At 43.8% G+C, this 21494-nt stretch overlaps 1 protein-coding gene across 1 annotated transcript in view; it reads left to right on the top strand.

Annotated features, from left to right (window-relative positions):
- Nucleotides 1-453: 453 nt before the first annotated feature.
- LOC121289759 (histone acetyltransferase KAT6A-like) overlaps nt 454-21494 on the top strand; it is a 158437-nt gene continuing 137396 nt past the window's right edge. The window contains exons 1-2 of the mRNA XM_041209482.1: nt 454-546; nt 3694-4689. Coding sequence (XP_041065416.1) covers nt 4090-4689 — 600 coding nt within the window. The 5' untranslated portion in view covers nt 454-546; nt 3694-4089. The remainder of the gene's footprint in view (nt 547-3693; nt 4690-21494) is intronic.

The following is a 21494-nucleotide window of genomic DNA, read 5'->3' as shown; positions in this document are numbered from 1 at the left end:
GTGTGTACACTGTGTGTGTGTGTACAGTGTGTGTGTGTGTAGTGTGTGTATGTGTGTGTGTACACTGTGTGTGTGTACAGTGTGTGTGTGTGTAGTGTGTGTATGTGTGTGTGTACACTGTGTGTGTGTGTACAGTGTGTGTGTGTGTAGTGTGTGTATGTGTGTGTGTACAGTGTGTGTGTGTGTACAGTGTGTGTGTGTACACTGTGTGTGTGTGTACAGTGTGTGTGTGTGTAGTGTGTGTATGTGTGTGTGTACACTGTGTGTGTACAGTGTGTGTGTGTGTAGTGTGTGTATGTGTGTGTGTACACTGTGTGTGTGTGTGTACAGTGTGTGTGTGTGTAGTGTGTGTATGTGTGTGTGTACACTGTGTGTGTGTGTACAGTGTGTGTGTACACTCTCTCTCTCTCTCTCTCTCTCCCCCTGTCCATTCTGTGTGTATTTGCCGCTCCCAGTGCTGCCCCCTCCCGCTCCCTCTCCCTCCGTCTGACTGTTGTCTTTAAGATGGCGGCCGCGCTCTCCGTCTCTTCCTCTCCTCCGCTCCCGGTGAGTGTCCCCCGCTCCGGGCCCGGCGCCGCCGCCCGTCTTCCCCAACCACCCCCCTCCCCACCCCGCTGTCTGCCTCTCTCTCCACACCACCACCACCACCCCCCCCCCCCCCCACTCCCTCCGGATCCCGGCCCCCGCCCGATGGGAGCCCGACCCGCCCGGGTCTCCCTCAGTCCCTCTCCCTCCACCGACTCTCCTCAGAGGGAGACAAAAACACCCGACAGCGGGGCTGCGGCCAAACTCCCGAGTCCCAGCTCGGGCCTGGGGCCTGGGGCCTAGGCCGGGCCGGGCCGGGGATCGCTCCGCCGGGGCCGCGTGGGGAGGGGGGCGGGGGGGGGGGGTGTGTGAGGGGGGGAGAGACGGGGCCGAGGCTCCGTGGGGAGGAGGAGGCCCCGGGGGTATTGCCCTCGGGGGGGCGGCAGCAGCAGCAGCAGCAGCAGCAGCAGCAGCGCCGGGCGGCCTAGGCCTCAGGCCCGGGCCCCGGAGTTTGTGGCGTAGCGGCGAATGGGCGCTTGGCCGGGGGGGGGGGGGGGGGGGGGGGGGGCGGGGGGGGTGGCGGCCGGGCAGGAATTTGTGGCCGCGAAGCCCCAGCGTCCGGCCGGAGCCCGGGGTGAGGGAGGGGGATGGGGGGGGGGGGGGGGTGGTGGGGGGCGGTGAAGGGGTGAGGGGAGAGGGGAGAGTGAGTCACCCCCCCCCCCCCCCCCCCCCCGGTGCGGTAAACACTCGGTGTCGGGCTGTAAACAAAAGCCGCGGCTGCTCGGAGCTGCCTCTTCTCTCCCGGGCTCAGCGGCTGCAGCTCTGGGTCTGTAAACTCCAGCCAGAGCCCTGTCTGTGTGTGTGTCTGTGTCTGTGTGTGTCTGTCTGTCTGTCTGTGTCTGTGTGTCCCTGTCTGTCTGTGTGTGTGTGTCTGTGTGTGTGTGTGTGTGTGTGTCTGTCTGTCTGTGTGTCCCTGTGTGTCTGTGTGTGTGTCTGTCTGTGTGTGTCTGTGTGTGTGTGTGTGTGTGTCTGTCTGTCTGTGTCTGTGTGTCCCTGTCTGTGTGTGTCTGTGTGTGTCTGTGTGTGTGTGTGTGTGTCTGTCTGTCTGTGTGTCCCTGTGTGTCTGTGTGTGTGTCTGTCTGTTGTCCCTGTGTGTCTGTGTGTGTGTGTGTCTGTCTGTCTGTGTGTCCCTGTGTGTGTCCCTGTGTGTGTCCCTGTCTGTGTGTCCCTGTCTGTGTGTCCCTGTCTGTGTGTCCCTGTCTGTGTCTGTGTGTGTCTGTGTCTGTGTGTGTCTGTCTGTCTGTCCGTGTCTGTCTGTCCGTGTCTGTGTGTCCCTGTCTGTGTGTCCCTGTCTGTGTGTGTGTGTCTGTCTGTGTGTGTGTGTGTGTGTCTGTCTGTCTGTGTGTCCCTGTGTGGCTGTGTGTGTGTGTTGTCTGTCTGTCTGTGTGTCCCTGTGTGTCCCTGTCTGTGTGTCCCTGTCTGTGTCCCTGTCTGTGTGTGTGTGTCTGTCTGTGTCTGTGTGTCCCTGTCTGTGTGTGTGTCTGTGTGTGTGTGTGTGTGTGTGTGTGTGTGTGTGTGTGTCTGTCTGTCTGTGTGTCCCTGTGTGTGTCCCTGTGTGTCTGTGTGTGTGTCTGTGTGTGTGTCTGTGTGTGTGTCTGTGTGTGTGTCTGTCTGCGTGTCCCTGTCAGTGTCCCTGTCAGTGTCCCTGTCAGTGTCCCTGTCTGTGTGTGTCTGTATGTCCCTGTCTGTGTGTGTCTGTATGTCCCTGTCTGTGTGTGTCCCTGTCTGTGTGTGTCCCTGTCTGTGTGTGTCCCTGTCTGTGTCTGTGTGTGTCCCTGTCTGTGTCTGTGTGTGTGTACATTCTGCCCTGAAACCCCTTCCCCCCCATCTCCTTGTCTCCCCCCCACCCCCATGTCCCTGTTCTCAGCCCTCCCCATGTCCCTGTCTCTCCCCCAATGTCCCTGTCTCTCCCCCAATGTCCCTGTCTCTCCCCTCCATGTCCCTGTCTCTTCCCCCCCCCCCCATGTCCCTGTCTCTCCCCCCCATGTCCCTGTCACTCCCCTCCCGCAATGTCCCTGCTGTCTCTCTCCCCCCCCATGTCCCTGCTGTCTCTCTCCCCCCCATGTCCCTGCTGTCTCTCTCCCCCCCATGTCCCTGCTGTCTCTCTCCCCACCCAATGCCCCTGTCTCTCCCCCCCCCCATGTCCCTGTCTCTCTCCCCCCCCCCCCATGTCCCTGTCTCTCTCCCCCCCCCAATGTCCCTGTCTCTCTCCCCCCTCAATGTCCCTGTCTCTCTCACCTCCCCCCATGTCCCTGTCTCTCACGCCCCCCCCCAATGTCCCTGTCTCTCTCCCCCCAATGTCCCTGTCTCTCTCCCCTCCATGTCCCTGCCACCCCCCCCCACCAATGTCCCTGCCTCCCTGTATCTTCCCCCCCATGTCCCTGTATCCCCCCCATGTCCCTGTATCCCCCCCCCGTCTCCTTGTATCTCCCCCCGTCTCCCTTTATCTCCCCCTCCATGTCCTTGTATCTCCCCCTCCATGTCCTTGTATCTCCCCCTCCATGTCCTTGTATCTCCCCCACCAATGTCCCTGTATCTCCCCCCCCAATGTCCCTGTATCTCCTCCCACCATGTCCCTGTATCTCCCCCCACCCATGTCCCTGTCTCCCTGTATCTTCCCCCCATGTCCCTGTCTCCCTGTGTCTCCCCCACCAATGTCCCTGCCTGCCTGTATCTTTCCCCACCCATGTCCCTGTCTCCCTGTATCTCCACCCCCCATGTCCCTGTCTCCCTGTGTCTCTTCCCCCCACCCAAAGTCCCTGTCTCCCTGTATCTCCCCCCACCCATGTCCCTGTCTCCCCCACCCCCCCATGTCATTGTCTCTCTGTATCTCCCCCCCCCATGTCCCTGTCTCCCTGTATCTCCCCACCCCCCATGTCCCTGTCTCCCTGTATCTCTCTCTCTCTCTTCCCCCCCCCACCCCCCACAATGTCCATGTCTCCCTGTATCTATCTCTCTCCCCCCCCAATGTCCCTGTATCTCCCCCCTGATCATTTTTGGGGCTGTTCGAGTCACTCGAGGGCTGGTGGGATTTATTGTTGTGATTTTGCAGAGCTTATTTTTCGCCTCCCCTCTTCAATGTAGTTATTATTGTTCTTCCTTCCCCAGATGCAGTCTGCCAAGTGTTTACCTCGGATTACCTTTGAGGCGAATGCGGCCTTTTTGGGCAAGTGAATGGGGACTTTCTGATGCTTCGAAGTTTTGGAACTTTACCGAACGTTGGAGTTTTATAAATTGGACAGTGCTTTTGATTTCCTATTTATGAAAGGCTCCTTTTTTTTTATATATATAAACCAGTATACCACTGCTTTTCTTCCACCTTGTCCGCTTCCTGGGAACGTTTGAAGTTCTGGTGAGAGAGAGGGAGATTGGCTTTGAATTGGAAAACGTCAATGCTATGGTGAACTGCTTTTTTCTTCCGGGAAATCTTTTTTTGTTATGTGTGGAACTGGTTCAACACAGAGATAAGGGGTAACACTCTGTGGATATTGGGAGTCATCAGCCATGGTAAAACTTGCAAATCCGTTGTATACCGAATGGATTTTGGAGGCAATCCAAAAAGTTAAAAAGCAGAAACAGAGACCCTCCGAAGAAAGGATTTGCAATGCTGTATCCTCATCCCATGGATTAGACAGAAAAACTGTCCTGGAACAACTGGAGCTGAGCGTAAAAGATGGGACAATCTTAAAGGTTACAAATAAGGGACTTAACTCCTACAAAGATCCAGACAATCCAGGGCGGATTGTACTCCCCAAACCTCGGAATCAATCAAAGTCAGATGCTAAACACAGTGTTGACTGGAATAAACTTCTCAAAAGGGCAATTGAAGGTTTGGCAGAGCTCAATGGGTCATCATTGAAGAACATTGAACGATTTCTGAGAGGTCAGAAGGATGTGATAGCAGTGTTTGGAGCTGGTGCCTCCTCAGCCCTCCACCAGCAGCTGAGGCTGTCTCTGAAACGCGCCATAAGCCACAGCAGGATCATCAAGGATGGGCCCTTGTATCGGTTGTCGCGTAGCAAATCAGGTGGAGATAGTAAGCAGGGACATGAGTCGATCGCCTGCCTCCCACCGGTTAGCCTCCTGACTCATGAAAAGGACAAGGTAGGTGGCATTTGGATGAAGACTGAAACTTGTTTTGTCTTAAAATTAATGTGTCACAGCCAGAAGATCCAGCTATGTATGTATCAATTAGCGATCCAGGAGAAGTATTTGGCCAAAGTAATTCCAAGCATGATGGAAGGTTTTGATCAGAAGTATAATCCCTGCTGTTAATTCCAATTTGTTCCATGTGTTTGGAGTACGTGTAGTGGTGAGAATTGGCATTAGTTGGTGGAAAGGGGAGAGGGAGTGTATTCAGATGCTTTCAAGTATTAAAATTGTTCACTTCAATTGAGAGAGAACTTCAAATTTGATAGCTGTTATGGTAGCATTCAGCAGTTAAGTTTGCTGCTGAGGTGCTTTGTGACCACAGGTGACTTATTACTCATGGCCTGAAAATATTTCTATTGCTATAAGGGAAATTTGTGCCAAACTCTGCATCGGCCACAACTAACTTGGAGTTGCAGAGAGTTTGCAGTTATTGCAGGGTTTCTGGCCAGTCTCTTTATGTGAAGATACTTGGGTTTGATTTTAAAAAAAGCTCTGAAGGTATTATTATTTTATCCATGAATATATTTCTGCAAGCTGTCCCGGTTAAGGTTCAAAGCTTGTTCAATCCAGGCTTCTGTTGATGGATAAATACAGTTAATAAATACAAGTGCAATGCTCAGAACAGTTACAACACAGGCCAGCCTGGTACAATGTTTTGAGATTCCTTGTCATTCAGCTTACTGCTGCTGTCATTCCTTATTGGTTAGCTTTTAGAGCAAAACTGTGTGGGACTTGGTGCTGGAAAATACTGTCAAAGCTCAGAAGGTTTAACTGCCTAGTCCATTTCTTCTCGATGTTAGCACAAAGTAATATCAACCTTTCTGTGTTACACACCATGCACATTTGGCTGTGTAAATCCTCCTGAACTGCTCATTCAGACCTCTGAAAAGCTCCAGGACTCACCCTTTCAGAATTTGCTTCTGTGCCAGCATGAGTTTGGACTCATGACAATGTAAATGGAATGTGCACTCCAAGCCGATACTTAAGTGCTGCTGCCTTGTCATCGTTTGTGCATTTTGCAAAGAGTGAGTCTGCATTGGCCTGAGTTAAAGATTTGTTGTTCGTTATGTTGGTGATTGTGTCCGTAAAGGTGTGAAGTGAGGACACAAGTAAAATCCACAGATTTTATTTGTTAACCTGGCAGTAAGATATTTCATGATGTAGGGAAAGATTGGACTGCATTTACCCACAGAGAGTGCAGAGGAGATTTACCAGGATGCTGCCTGAGCTGGAGGGTCTGAGCTATGAGGAAAGATTGGATAGACTGGGGTTGTTTTCCTTGGAGCAGTGAAGGTTGAGAGGGACCTGGTAGAGGTGTATAAGATGATGAGGGGCATAGATAGGGAGGATAGGAAGACACTTTTTCCATTAGTAGAGGGGTCAATAACAAGGGGGCATAGATTTAAGATAAGAGATAGAAGGCTAAGAGGGAAGTTGAGAAATTTTTTCACCCAGAGGGTGATGGGAGTCTGGCACTCACTGCCTGAAAGGGTGGTTGAGTCAGAAACACTAGTAACGTTTAAGTATTTAGATATTCACTTGCGTTGCCCTCCAGGGCTATGGACAAGAGCTGGAAAATAGGATTAGTGTAGTCAGATCTTTGTTGACTGGCGCGGACACGAAGGGCTGAATGGCCTCCTTCTGTGCTGTAAATGTCTGAGTGTCTGAGTCATAATGGTGCTCTTAAAAGTAATAACAGGTGAAAATAGTTGAGATGTTTCAATGTGGGGTGAGACACTATAGAAATAAATCATCTTTCTTTGTACTTGTAAAGAGCTTCAATTTGTACAGTGCCTTTTGCATCTTCAAAACTCTCCTTCGAGCTTCATAGCCAAGGCTGACTTTTGAAGTGCATTCATTGCTATGTAAGTATATTTGGCAGCAAATTTGTGTACAGTAGGTCCCACAAACAACAGTGAGAGAAGTGACCATTTAGTCTGTTTTGGTTGTGTTGATTGAGGGATAACTTTTGGCTAGGGCACATGAATGCCCTTGCTCTTTGCTTCATAATATTCCTTCATATTCACTGGAACATGCAAACTGGGCCTTGATTTAACATCTCAGCCAAAAGGCAGCACTCCAGCAATGCAACACTCTCGCTTTATTGGAGTGTCAGCAGTGGGGTCTTGAACTCTCAATCTTCTACCTTTTGAGGTGAGAAAGCTACCTTTGAGCCGAGCCGAGCCGAGCTGACACTGTGCAGGAAAGTAATAGAGGGTTTGTGAACAATGTATTGAATTCAGCCGAGAAATTATAACATTATCCAAATTCAGCAACTGGAGCAGGTGAACAGGCGCCTTGCATTTTATGGTATGAGTTCTGAATTCTGCATCGTGCTTCCCTTTTAAGTTCTGTTAGAATTTTGTATTCAGCTGTTGTCTTTGGGCTTTGCCTGGACTTTACATTAAACAGATATTGAACATTACCTGAATTCTTCAGGAGTTGCAACTTTTCAAACAAGGAAGCTGATCTCTCGACACTGTGGAGTGTTGATGGGCCAGCCATGGGTTCTATCTACAACACTGTGATAAGAATGTTCATTGAGATGCCCTTGTGATTTTTTTTTTGCCATGCAGAGTGGTGTTGTGGACTTGGAGGTAAGTATCTCTGTGTACTTTTTCTTTTACCAGAAAAGCAAGCTTTGATTTTTTTCAGCTCAAAATTGGGCGGTGGGGGGGGGAAACATCTTTAGTATGAGAATCCGAAGCTGACCAGTTAGATTTTTGTATTTGCTCTTGAGATGTCTGTGTTGCGTACAAGATCACAATTATTACCCATCCCTAGTTGCTCTGAGAAGATGGTGTTAGTCCTTCTTGAGCAACAGCAATGTATTCCCACACTTGTCCCTCCCAAACACTTGTAGGATATTTACCTAGTGATGAAGGATGATAGGTCTAACTGAGAATGTACATGGAGGAGAACTTGGGAGGGGATGGTGTTTTCATCTTTTTGTTGCCTTTGCCTCAGGGAGAGAAAAGTGTCAAAGTTGTCATGGAGCTAGGCAAGTAAATTTGCACTTAGGATTTATGGGTCTAATACTCCATCATATGAATTCCGACTTGGCTGGTTTTACGTATTCTGGCAGGGTTAGGGTCAGGCAGGACTTGGGCTTTTTTGGCAAGGCGCTCAACTGACTGTTAGGTGCAGTTGAGGGAAATTTTGTGCCATGTGATGACTGCAGCAGGGGGTTGAATCTGAAAGATTGAGTTTTGTTTGCAACTCTTTGCAGAACTAGAAACTTGTGAAATATCTCAGTGCAAGAAATTTATCAGAACTGATGGAATCAAATGCTTTAAAAGCCTGTGGAGCTTGTTTGTGTTTATTATGTGGGTTGGGCACCAGCAGCAGATCGTCAGTACCAAATTTGTAGGGTGTCACTAGGCAATTTCATATCAACCACCTGGCTGAAGATGCGCAAGTGTAAAAGAAAAGGAAAATCAGTGATCTTGTGGCATGAGGCTTGGGTGGTACTTGCCTGAGAAAGGGAGAATTGGGTGAGTTGAAAAGTTTTACAGTCTGGAGATTTTGTGAAAGAATTCAGTGAAGCTGTGTGACAACTCTTCATCTCAAAATGTTGGGAATGGAGGGTAATGTATTTGGAAGTTCAAAAAATGAAAGGCTAGAATGAACAAGAGAGAAATATTTAAAAGAGCTTCTGTATATGTGGAAGCAGTAGTCAAACCTTGAGCTTTATAGAATTAAACATTGTTGAGAATAGAGAAACTATTTGGAATAGATGAGGAAAGCAAGATTTTTGAGTTTTAGCAATGGAGCAGATAATGGGAATTGTAGTGGGTTTTAGAGGAGTTAGCTGAGGAACATCAGGAGAGGCAGGATGCCTCTATGCAACCATCCAAAATAAGAGATGGTGATTGTGGTTAGATTTTTGAGAGATGTAATAAAAATTGTGTCTTTAAGGGATTTTAAGAAGCAAGATTTTTACTGTCCCACTTTATGATGTCCGACGTTAGCTCCAGGTCATGCAGTGCTTTGATTTTAAATTCCTATCCTTTTTTCATTTCCCCGCAGGTTCTTGCCCCTCTGTAATCTTCTGCAGCCCCACAACACTCCAAGAAATCTGTCTTGCTCTCAAGCATTCCCAATTTTAACTGCTCCACTGTCGATGGCTGCACTTTCAGTTGTCTAGGCCTCAAGCTCTGGAATTCCTTCCTTGCACCTCTCCAGCTCTCATTCCTCCTTTAAGACACTCCTTAAAACATATCTCTGACCAAGCTTTTGATCATTTGACCTAATATGTCCTTATGTGGCTCGATGTTTTGGATCATTTAATTCTGTTCAAGATGTATATAAATTTGTTGTTGTTAATTATATAATGATTCAGCCTATAAGAGACTGACAATTGTGCCCACTGAGGGTGAACAGACTGAAGGCAGTTGTGAATGCAAAGTGGAAGCATTAGTAAAGGAACGAGCAGAGATGAATAGAAGAGGTTATCCATTTGAAGAGGGAACAACAGTGTAAGAGACATTAGAGGCTGGGGGAAATGGGGGCGTGCAGGTGGCAGTGGTGGGGAAGAAGGTTGTGGAATAAGTCATATCAACAGCACTGCACAGGTAGAGCACTTTGAGAGGAATCTAGGTAGCATAGACACAGCTTTCCTGTGTTTCAAAGCGCCAGACACTTGTCAAATGTGCTGGAGCTTTACACACATATGATTCACTGCAGTGTTCTAGAGGTCATAACAATGAGCCAAAAAGGTCAGCTTCCTCTTTAGGAGAGCGAGTAATTGCACTATTAGGGTGGAAGAGGAATGTCAAGGATTCACAACAGTCAGGAGAGATTGATAAGGCTGTAGGAGTGAATTCTGAAGCAGCAGGAATGCAATATTTGATGCTTCTGTTCAAGTTGAGTGAGCAATGCAGTTCTAAGGTCAAATTTATAGAAGTTGGCCCAGGGTGCCATACACTGACCAAATGACTGGTTGTGATGGGCACTATTTTACATTCGACTATGCTCTTTCCACTTGGTAATTGCAGCTTGAAGGTGAAGTTGAAAAGAACTTTATGGTTTGTTTGCACATTTGGAAGAGCCTGTGAGCCAATGAATGTAGAAGGTGAGTGACAATGGAGATGATTGGGTAGTGACCATTCTGTGTTAGACTCCAGGTGTGAAAAATCATCTGCAGTGTAAGCAATGGTACATGTGCCAGCTTGGGTGTGGATTTCAGGTCTGAGTACAAATGGGATTTGGGCTTTGTTCAACCCAATTTGAAGCTCTTGGAGTAGAACTTTAAGGATGTGCCAGAGTGCTCATTGCAAGGTGTATGGAGCAGGCTTTAAAGAAACTTTATTTGGTTCAGTTGAAGCAGTATGTTGAGTGTTGTAGACAGAGACTCGGCCATGGTCAGTGGTGAGATAGCATCAATATCTCTGCTTGTGAGACTGATCATAAGTCGAGCAAAAATGTCGCAAGTGGGATATCTAGTCCGCTGTACTTGTGAAGGTATTTGATGCCTTTAAAATGCTGTTTCTAGTCTTCCTAATCTCTCAATTTTTAAACTTGATGTAAAACAGAATTTATGTTAATATTGGGGAGTTTTTGCTGTAGCTGTTATGATGACGTGATTTAATATTCTATGTTAGCATTGGTTTTCACTGCCTGTTCTTCCACCACCACCGTGACCACCCCCCCCACCACTGCTCCTCTCTTAAGGAGGTTGTTGGGTTTCATTAATTCCTAGCCAGTTATCCTTGCTCTACGCTGATGCTACAGTGTCTATTGACATTTATAAAAGCAGAGGAAAATGTTGCTGCTGCTAATTTTCCTGAGTAATGAGTGTTTGGTTCTGTTTAATTAAATGAGAATTGATGCAAAGTATGAGGCCTTCTGATTTGGACGTGCTAGTGTAAAGTTACCTTCAATATTTGAGTATGTGATTAAATAGTAAGGGGAAAAAAGTCAGCAAATGATGAACATTTTGAAAAGGAATATAAGCATTCATGTGGTTCGAAATTGAACAACGAAGCAATGCGCGTAATATTGAAGATCATGTGACAGATAATGTATGATAATGCACAATGGCAATTTGTGTTATTATAGCGCTTTATCACAATCTCTTGGGCAGGGGGAATTGTAATAATTAAAAAGTACATATACTGCTTGCTAGGGGTTAGCCAGCTATTCCACTTCACCCCATGGACTACCTCTGGCTAGTTAGAAGTAAATTAAGTTCTCATCTGCCAGGTAAGTGTGAGTGTCAAAGTTGCAGAGGCAGGCGAGGGAAAATAAACTGTTAAAATTTGATCAGTTAAGGAGAAATGATATGCAAAATATTTCTTTCAAAAGCTGTGAACATTGCTGTGCTGTGACATTGTTTAAGATGAAAAATGTGACTGTGACATGAAACAGAAATCAGCGGCCACATACTGATTTGCATTCAGTGCTAAGAAAAGACTTGAGATTCTGCAGTGTATCTAAATTCAATTGTCAGATGTTGTGTTTGATGATATTTAGAGTAACTACATTCGTTTGCATCCTGTGTTGTGACATACAGGCTCTGGAATGTTGTTTCCCATTTGCAGTTACTTTTTTTGACGTATTGAATTCTAGTGCAGAAGGCTTTGGCTGTACCAACACTCTTCTGTAGCTGAGTGGGAAGGGAACCCATACTGAAACAAATAGGCATCAGAATGTTGCTGTAAACCTGATAGGTGCTGGAGTAGCACAGGATTGAGTCAGCTTCAAATTTGTTTTTGTTTGGCTTTGGAGAGCAAGCTCCTTCTCTCCTGGTTTAAGTACCTTACCCAATGAACCTGGCTGTAAATGATGGAGTTTGACCCATCTTGTTAACTTTGGGTTGTCTCACGTTAGTTTGAGGATCCATCTCTTGTCACTTGTTCCATTGAGGTTCTGAGCAGACCATTCCAGATGAGTTGCCCATCAGGCAATCTACTTGCTTGTAAGAGGAATGGGAAAATGCAGAACCTTCAATTGAATTTTGAATAAAATAAATTAAGTTGACATAATGGCAACCTTGAGTTAAGCAGTATGAAGTGAGATGTAGGCATCAGTCAGCTGGGAGCATCTTAACATCTCTCTCAAAGGGTTCAAAAGAAAGTAAGGAATGTGGTGAACGATCTAATAACAGACACAATATAGTTAGACAATTCTTTTATATCTTGAAACGACCTTATGATAAACTAGAATGGCTTTTGTCCCAAATTAGAAAGTGTCATATAAACATCACTTCACTGATAACCGGTCTTAAATCTTTTATCCTTGTATGTAAGGTCCATGCTAAAAGTACTTTTCTTTTGTGACAATTGTGAACCCTGATGCTCTTGTTAGTTTGACAGGAAATGGGCAAAAATGACTTGTGCTAAGTTGGGCATTTATTTGGATGAAAAGTAAAAAATTAAAAATGTGTCAGGTTGCTGTTGTCCTGAATTAAAGTATATGATTTTTGCTTCAAACTTAAGTTGTTGTAGAGAATACATTATGAATCATGATGAACCAGTGTGAAATATTAAACAAAAACAGAATTACCTGGAAAAACTCAGCAGGTCTGGCAGCATCGGCGGAGAAGAAAAGAGTTGATGTTTCGAGTCCTCATGACCCTTCGACAGAAATATTGCTCACTACTCCACTGCTAGTAATAGAAGCAATTTGATGAATTGAGAGTATCACAAGTTTATTACTCTGTCTTTGAGTGGTGTTTTCTCCCTCTTCAGTATTGCACCAATATGCATTAGGTATAGTTAAGATTTACGTTTGATTATGTTGGTTAAACAGGAAGCTCTTTCTGAATTAGTATTTAGACAGACTAAGGAATACTTAATATTAAAAGAGAAGGGAAATAGCTTTTTCCTCTCACTGTCAGTACTGCTCACCTTTGCTTTCTGGTATATCTCCAAAGTGTTCAATACTATTCCATTATGGACTGAGAGCAAAATTGCCATTGGAGTGGAGTAATTGAGTATTTATCATTGGTCTGGCTGAGAACGCATAAAAACTGGAGGGATAAACCTGGCTGAAGGACAGACCTTTCCCATGCTCCTGTCACTTGAACAGGATTCTATCTGTACTGACAGGCTGATTAAACCTGACAGAAAATTAGACACGTATCATCTATTGTACCTGGTAAGATATAAATGTTTGAGAGGTCCCAGGGTTTGTTCTGAGCTCTTGGGAAGCCCTTATTTGGTGCAGCAATAGGCTTGAAAATGAGTTAATTTATGTGGGTTTGGTATCACATGGGTCAATGTTTGCAATTGTTAAGTGATTGGAGCAGATTGGTTTTGTTGCTTTTGACCTATGAAAGTGAAACTGAAGTGTATCCAAAGTTTATGGTTGAGCATTTGAACTTGATTATAAGGATCATAAGAAATGTTTGACAGATTATGAGCTCGCCAGGCTGTTCATTTTGGCTCTGGTTGAGTTATGAGAAGAATTGACAGAACTAGTAAAACTTTCCTATGTTGAGAGTGGGAGCATGCACAAGCAATAATGGTAGTAATTGGTACACCAACACACATTGGCAGTGAGTGGCAGGTTGTGGCTGAGTTCCCCATCTGAGTGTACAAGTGGAGGTGGGGTGCTTCCCCCACTGAAAACAATGGCATCAAGAGGCTTTCATGTAGTTTAGATTCTGGCATTGTCAGAGGCTCGGCACCAAGTAGTCTGCCCACATTTGAGTCATCCAAGTGCTTTTGCTCTTGGGGTGGAATGAACCCAAAAGAGGGGAAAGTGATGGAAAGCCAAAAATGAAACATTTTGCTCCTCAGATACATTTTGTAGTTTCTGAAATTGTAGGTTTATAATTAAAAAGAAAAAGCCTGCTTTTGTACAGTGCTTTTCACAACCTCAGAATATTTCAAAGTGCTTCACATCCAATTAATTACATTTGGAATGCACTCTTGCAATGTACTAAATGTGGCATCCAATTTGTGCACAATAAAGGACGCAAACAGCACCATGACATGGACCATTTCCATTGTTATATTGGTACAATAGCCACTACACTTCAAAAGTACTTCATTGGTTGTAAAACACTTTGGGATGTCATGTAAGGCGCTATATAAATGCCACTTTTTTTTTGGCTGCGGGGTAAATATTGGCCAGGACAATTGGAAGAACTATCCCTCCTCTGACAAACAGTGCCCTGGGATCTTTGACAGGCACCTGAGAAGGCAGACTGGACCTTGATTTAATGTCATCCTCCAACAGTGCGGCACTCCCCCAGTTAGTAATTTAACGCTTCGAATAAAATCTAAACATTTGTTAAGGAAGTTGAAGGAGAGTTAGTTAATTTGGTTGGGTAAAGTGAAAAGCATTTCTGGTACTGTTCTCTGCTATGTTCAGTTGAAAACCTTGCTCGAACAAGTTCCTTTCCTGTCTCTTTCCTGGCTTATGGAGAAGAACCGATTTAAGATTGCAAAGGCCTGGTTGCATTGTATTCCCAAGGATGTTTGAATGGTAGAATAGTATAGCACAGAGGGAGGCCACTCAACCCATTGTATTTGTTCTGGTTCTTTTGAAGAGTTCCCTTTCCTGACCTTTTTTTTTCCATATCCCTGCAGTTTTTTTCTCTTTCAAGTATTCATCCAATTCTTTTGAGGCTATTATTGAAGCTGTATCCATCACTCTATTAGGCAGTGCATTCCAATTCCATATCACCTTGCATAAAATAGTTTCTCCTTGTCACCTCTGGTTCTTTTGCCAATCACCTTAAATCTGTCCACTCTGGTTAGCGATCCTTCAGCCATTGGAAATGGTTTCCCTTTATTTTTCCATCTAAACCTTCATTTTAAGTATCTCTATCAAATCTCCCTTTGGCCTTCTCCAAGGATAATAACCCCAGTTTCTTTAATCATCCCACACAACTATAATTTCTTATCTTCAGAACCATTCTAGCAAATCTCTACTTTACCGTCTTGCGTCCTTCTGAAGTGTGGTGTTCAGAATTAAACACAACATGTAGGATACTGCTATCAAATTTTGTGTTTTGTTCAGTCATATTTGAGGAGATAAGAGTCTACAATGGTAATGCAATAGATGGACTACGTCTGGATTTTCAAAAGGTCATTGATAAGGTGCCCATAATAGATGAGTGAATAAGGCCAGAGAATGTGGAGTTAGGGGACAAGTGGCAGAATAGATTGCTAGCTGGCTTCAAGACAGAAAATAGAGAGTGGGGATAAAGGGTAGTTATTCAGAGTGGCAGAAGATGGGAAGTGGCATTCCATAGAAACAGTTTTGGGACCACTGTTTTTGACAATTTACATCAACTATTTGGACTTTGGAATATAGAATGCATTTGTGGATGACATCAAATTGTGGATAGTCAATACTGAGGAGGATTGCAAAAAAATGACAGGTGGACATTAATAAATGTGGAGAATGGCAAATACTGACAAATGAATTTCATCGTGGAGAAATATGAGGAAGTACATTTTGATGCAAAGAATAGGGAGATCACTTATTGCTTAGAAGATGCAAGTCTAGGTGGGGCAGCAATATTCCCTCGAATTTTCTCCATCCACATGCAGAATGAATTTCGTTATGTGCACCAATGTCAAGGTAATGTCCAGACATACACCACCAGCAGGGGAAAAACCCAATTTGCCTTTATTTCAACATGGCTGTTAAAAGGATACGCTGTAAGTTACCTTCATAGGCCTAGTTAAATCAACAAAGGTTTCACGGTACCCTGCTGAAACATAATTCAAACTTAGCTGAATTCACATTTACTAATGAACTCACCAGTTGACAACCTACTGCTGCGTTTTGATGATGTGAGCATTTCCAGAAACTCAGCCTCGATTTAAAAAAAAAAGAACTTACATTATACAGAGTCTTACATCACCTCAGGACATCCTGAGGTGCTTTACAGCTAGAGAAGGACAACCATCCCTTGTTTAGCACTCCTGAATCCTCTAAGTAACTCTTATCAGCTTTTAATAAGTTACCTCCTGCTCATGCCTCTCCCAAGTCGCCGACCCTCCTGAATCACTGCTTCCCCCCTGAACCCCCTTGCTCGCTTCCTCTTCTCAGCAGAGTGATGCTGTAAATTCTTGCATCTCTGCCAGGATAACATCAGTCAAATTGCATCAAATAAATAATTGCATCAAATTGTGCCTCAGAAACAAATATTTGTGCTCACGGTATGTCAGAAACTACTCTTTGTTCACAGCGAGTTAGAGAAACTCCTCAATGGTGGCTCCTCTTCCCCACCATCTCCCACTCCTAGAGTGCTCTCGCGTTGTGCGCTGTCATTGGGCAATCAGCCAGTCAATCAGCTGTAGCCATGCAGCCAGCCGCATGGAGTGGGATGAAGGACCAGTGGAAATCACAGCTTTATGAAGCATCAGCTGGCAGAGCATCAGAATACTCTCCGCATGTATGTGCGCGGCATTAATAATCAAGTGTGCGGCGTTTGATGGACTGGTGTGCAGGCTTACAGCTTATAGGGAACTGAGTAGAATAGAAGAACAAGGGAATCTCTGAGTTCACATGGGCCAATCTTTAAAAGTTGTGTTCGCAAGGCCACAAAAAAAGCAAACCAAGCACTAGGCTTCATTTGAAGAAGGATAGAATTGAAAAGTAGGGAAGTTATACTAAACCTGTACTGAATCTTGGTTAGACCACATTGAGAGCACTGTGTGCAATCCTGGTAGCCATTTTCTAAAAAGGATATAGAGGCACAGGAGAGGGTGCAGGGAAGATTTACAAAGATGATCCCAGAAATGTGTGGGTTTACAAATCGGAAAAGGATTGACAGCCTGGGTCTCTTTTCTCTTTAAAAAAAAAGGCAGCTGAGGGGTGACCTAATAGAGGTCTTCAGAGTTATGATATGTTTTGTACAGAGAGAATGTTTCTGTGGGGAAGAGCATAACGAGAGACTCTCGATATAAGGTGGTCAGTCAGAAATCCAATAGGGAATTCAGGAGAACAGTGGGGAACAGGAGAAACTTCTTCAACGAAGTGTGGTGAGAATGTGGAACTTGCTACCACAGGGACTGGTTGAATATGAGTGAGAAAGGGAGAGAGAGTAGAAGGGAGAGAGATTTAGATGAGGAAAGATGGGAGGAGGATTGAGTGGAGCATCAACGCCAGTATGGACTGGGTTGGCTGAATAACCTGTTTCTGTGTCATATATCCTTAGTAATCCTGTTGCGCTTTGTGGCTGCCTTTGGCTCGAGTGCTGGCTGCATGTCTATAAATAGCTAAGAATAAATATGAGACTGTATAATAGTCTTCCTCTCTCACCTTATTTTGGCTAGGAAAGCACAATATACAACCTTTGCATGCAGGTAAGATGTGCTGATTCTAATTTGGCGGACAAGTGATTTTTACATCGTGAATCATTGGTTTCTTTTGGAATTCAGTGTTTGCTGTCCAGTGACTGCAAACACCTTTGACTTTGCTGGTAGAGATTTCCTGACTCAGTGAGCCAACCTTCTGGGTTGTACATTGCTATTTCCAGCCAACTTCACGGTGGTCTGTGATGTATTTTTTTCTCTGAATTTCTACTTGTGAGGCCAACAGTAATTTGTATCACACTTGTGGGAATAAACTTTGCAAAAACCCAAACAGCCCTCAAGAACTCTTGTCAATTGCTGACAGTGTTTGGCCTGAGTATTGTGTTTGATGCACCTATTTAATTAAGACTGATGTTATTTTTTCCTCTTCCTTGTGAAACTTGAAAGGACTTTGCTATGTGATAGAGATTCATTATAGCCACAATGTTTCCTTTACAGGAATTCAGGCATGCTTTGATCATTGGGGCTTTTAACTTGCTATTACGCTGGATGAGAAAAAAAGTAGTCCCCACCTGTCTGGGGCAGACTCTTGTTTCATCCTGTGGAGGAGGTGGAAGTTAGGCAAGAGTTGCAGTCACTACATGAAATCGAACAAAGGTCGAAACAACCACAAAATCCACTGTATAGCTTTGCGTTTCACCTCCTGGTTCCAGGGGTCATATCTTTAGCCCACTAATGGCTGCATTTTGGTAATCTTTATTAAAATACTAGCTTTCACTTAGTGATTTGCACTCTCGCTTTGTAGCAATGGTTCTTCACAGTTTAGTTTTGCTAACTTTATGATCCCAAGGCAAATGCAGGCAAGATAAAACATGGCAACGAAGACCTAACTTCATTAAATTATAAGTTTACAGGTGAGAATCATAGAATGATACATCACAGAAAGAGGCGATTTGGCCCTTTGCACCTCTGCTGGCTCCTTTGGTATGTATTCCCATCAAGTATTTATGTAATACTCCTTTGAAAGTTCCTATTAAACCTGCTTCCACTACCCTTTCAGGAAATGCATTCCAGATTAGAACAACTCGCTGTGCAAAAAAAAAAGTTTCCTCATGTTGCTTCTGATTCTTTTTCCAAGCACCTTAAAAACTCTGTTCTCTGGGTAGTTTTAAAAAAAATTGTCTTCATCGGACCTCTCCATTCTTTCATCAAAGAACTAAACCAAGTGCCCTGTTTCCTATGGGGATCAATAATGTGAAAGAATCAAACTTCTCAAACAAACCCAACAGAAAAAAAACAATGGAAGACATCTCACTTTTTAAAACTTGTACTGTAACAATCAAACCAAAATCAACAAAAATTAAACAGGAATTAATTTTGTGATTCTGTGAATAGGCAAATTGTATTCAGTAGAAATCATAAATTACATTTTAAATAGCCGAAACAACAAAGATAGACATGGATTTCTTAGGTGGCCCACTCAGCACATATGTGTCAGTTTTGGCCTCAAAGCTGAAAACTCTGTCTTCCTCATGAAGAATTCCAGTTCCCCCTCTTCCAGAATTTAACCTGAACCCTCGTTGACAGCAGCACACACTTAACTCGAATTCCATGGGCACAGTTTTCACCAAAATGGCACACCTCTCCAGAAGCTTCTCATGCATATGATGGCATGGTTCCACCAATGTTATCTTCAATTAACAGAGGCAGCTACGGCAACTGTGTATTTTCCTATTGCCAACTCCTGGATCCTGCCGCTGTCGTCTTCAGCCTGTCTGTGGTGCACCACTGTATTAACTAGGCTCAGTGGGTTCTTTCTCTTTTATATGAGTTCAACTAGTTGCAGTTTCCCCAGAAACTTGAAGCTTCTGTTCCTGTTTGTGTTTAATTTTCCTAAAAATCTGGAGGTTCCTTTTCCTTTGCAGGTAGGGTCTGGACCCCCACCCCCCCAAAAAAAAAACAGGTTTTGAAAGCATTAATTCCAGCACACAAGTTCATCAAGCACTATTTAGCTTTAAATAAATTTGTCCTGCCTTTTACTTATTTGCTCTTAGGTTTTCAAATGCCAGTTTATTTTGTGCAGTATTGTTTCTCTGTCAAAGCTTCCTCACCACTGATGTTATACTGACTGGCCTATAGTTGCCTTGTTTATCCGTCTGCCCTTTAATTAGGGCTGTAACATTGGCAGTTCTCCACTCCTCTGGTATCACCCTCATATCTGAAGAAGATTTGAAGACTGTGGCCAGAGCTCCCACAATTTCCAACTTTATTTCAACCAATACCTTGGATACTTCAGTCTTGGATCGTGACTTTTCTACTTTGAGGGCATTTTATTTTTATCTTGCCTAATATCATTAATGGCTCCTCTTTACTGTGCTATTGGCAAATTTCCTCTTCATTAGTGAAAGCATTTTAGAACACTCATTTAGTACTCAGCCACGCCACTGCCTCTACAAGAAGATCTCCTTTTGGTCCCTGCTTTTCTTTGACTGCTCTTTTCCCACTTGTGTGTTACAAAAGGCTCCCTTTCATGTTAGCCAGTATCTACTCTCAAGGCCTCCCTTCTCCCTTTTATTTGCATTTTTTTATCTCCTCTGTATTTTTTATATTCAGCTTGGTCCTATACTGTATTGTGAACTTTACAATTGTCATAAGCCTCTCCTATTCACCTCCATCTTAAGTCATCCAAGAAGCTCTGGTTTTGGATGTTCTTTCTTTCCACCCCTTCTTGGATGCCTAGTCGGTACCCAAATCATATCTGTTTGCAGGCCTCCCATTCCTCACTTACTGTTTTGCATATGAATTTTTGATTCCAGTCCACCTGGGTAAGATTTCTTTTCAACTCACTGAAGTTAGCACTCCGTCTGCAGTTTTATGCTTGATTGTGCCTTGTTCTCTTCTATAAGTATTTTAAATCAGATAGTAGATTGATGGGAGATGAGATTCTTTTTCTCTGATTAAGGATATCCCATGGATGAAGATATTCCATGGATGAAGATAATGCTAGATAGTATTCTTTTGTTAACGTATGCTATCACCTGACATCTTTCCCTTGCTTCCCTTTTTACAACAGTAATTTTAGTGTTCGCGTATAAGGGCTGTACAAAAGATTTTGCCTAAAATAAAGTTATGTTGCTGTGCCAACAAGCAATGCAACATAGAGTGTCAATGTTGAAGTTATGCTGACAGTGCTTTTCTGTGTATAGTCTTGTGGTCTATTCTTAGCTGAACAGTATTCATTCTCTTACATTTTGAAAGGATTGGTGCTGCAGGAATAAGATTGTATATATCACTAAACAGACTAAAGGTGTGCTGAGCAAAGCGTAGAATGATACAACATAGAATAGTTAATAAAGCTACCTAACTAATTCCGCTCCCCCGCTCTTTTCCCCCTTCAAATATCTATCCAGTTCTCAATTGAAAGTTGGTGTTGAATCTGCTTCCACATTTTCAAGCATTGAATTCCACATCACTACAACTCACTCTGTGTTTCTCATATTGTATTTGGTTATTTTGCCAATCACCTTAAATCTGTCCCCTCTGGCTGCTGACCCCTTGAGCAATTGGAAATAGCTTGTCTGTTGCACTATATACCTCTATCAAATCTCTTAACTTTCTCTGCTCAAAGGAGCTGAAGCCCAGCTTCAGCAGTGTCTGCACACAACTCAGGTCAATCATCCATGCCACCATTTTGCGAAATTTCTGCGCTCTCTCCAAGTTAAAACTATTATTTCCACTATACATATAATATATGCAATATACATTAGTTAATTTCTCATTTTGATTAACTTCTGGCGACTATGTTAATGCACGCTTTAATGCAGCTGTCAATGTGTATCGACTGCACTGAGTGACTGAACTTCAATTTCCCCAGCCCCCAACAATGCCAAAAAAACAGGAAACTCAAACTAATCTGCCCATCAATTGTGCAACCTGCATAATAATTTAAATTACAATTGCATATTCAATTTTTTAAACAGATCTTTGGGATTGGCTTAACTGCCTTGCAGTCATTTCCTATCAACTATCAGCCTGAATTGAAAAAAAAACAACTGGTATGCCCCCAATTCCTTCCAAGAAAAAGAGCAAATCTTTCCTGAAATTAAACCATGACCCTTGCCTTCAAAACTCACGCTTAGCTTTACAACTGTATTTATATAATAAATAAAGTTGATTCCCTGGAAAAACTAAAGATTTTGAGGCACTGTGCCAGTGTAGAACTTGAGAAAAACACGGAGAATTGTGATACATTTGCCATAAAGTAAATATTGCGCAATCATCTGAAGGCTGGTTTTAATACAGCAATTTACAGAGCTATGATTGTGTTTTGATTGGTTACTGCTGTATGTAGATAAGCTTGTTCATTGTGAAATACCAACAAAATTGCATGTTGTTTATGTAACTTATTTGGTCAACAGATGCAAATAACATGTTTCCCTTGCATTGCAGTACAAATAATTTCTCACTACTTAAATGACTTCTCCTGGTAACATTGTGTATTAATATTATGTCATTAATGTAATTGCGATGTTCGTA

Source organism: Carcharodon carcharias, chromosome 17, assembly GCF_017639515.1.
Source record: "Carcharodon carcharias isolate sCarCar2 chromosome 17, sCarCar2.pri, whole genome shotgun sequence".
NCBI lineage: Eukaryota > Metazoa > Chordata > Chondrichthyes > Lamniformes > Lamnidae > Carcharodon > Carcharodon carcharias.
The sequence above is the reverse complement of the archived record's forward strand: the minus strand, read 5'-3'. Positions and strand labels throughout refer to the sequence as shown.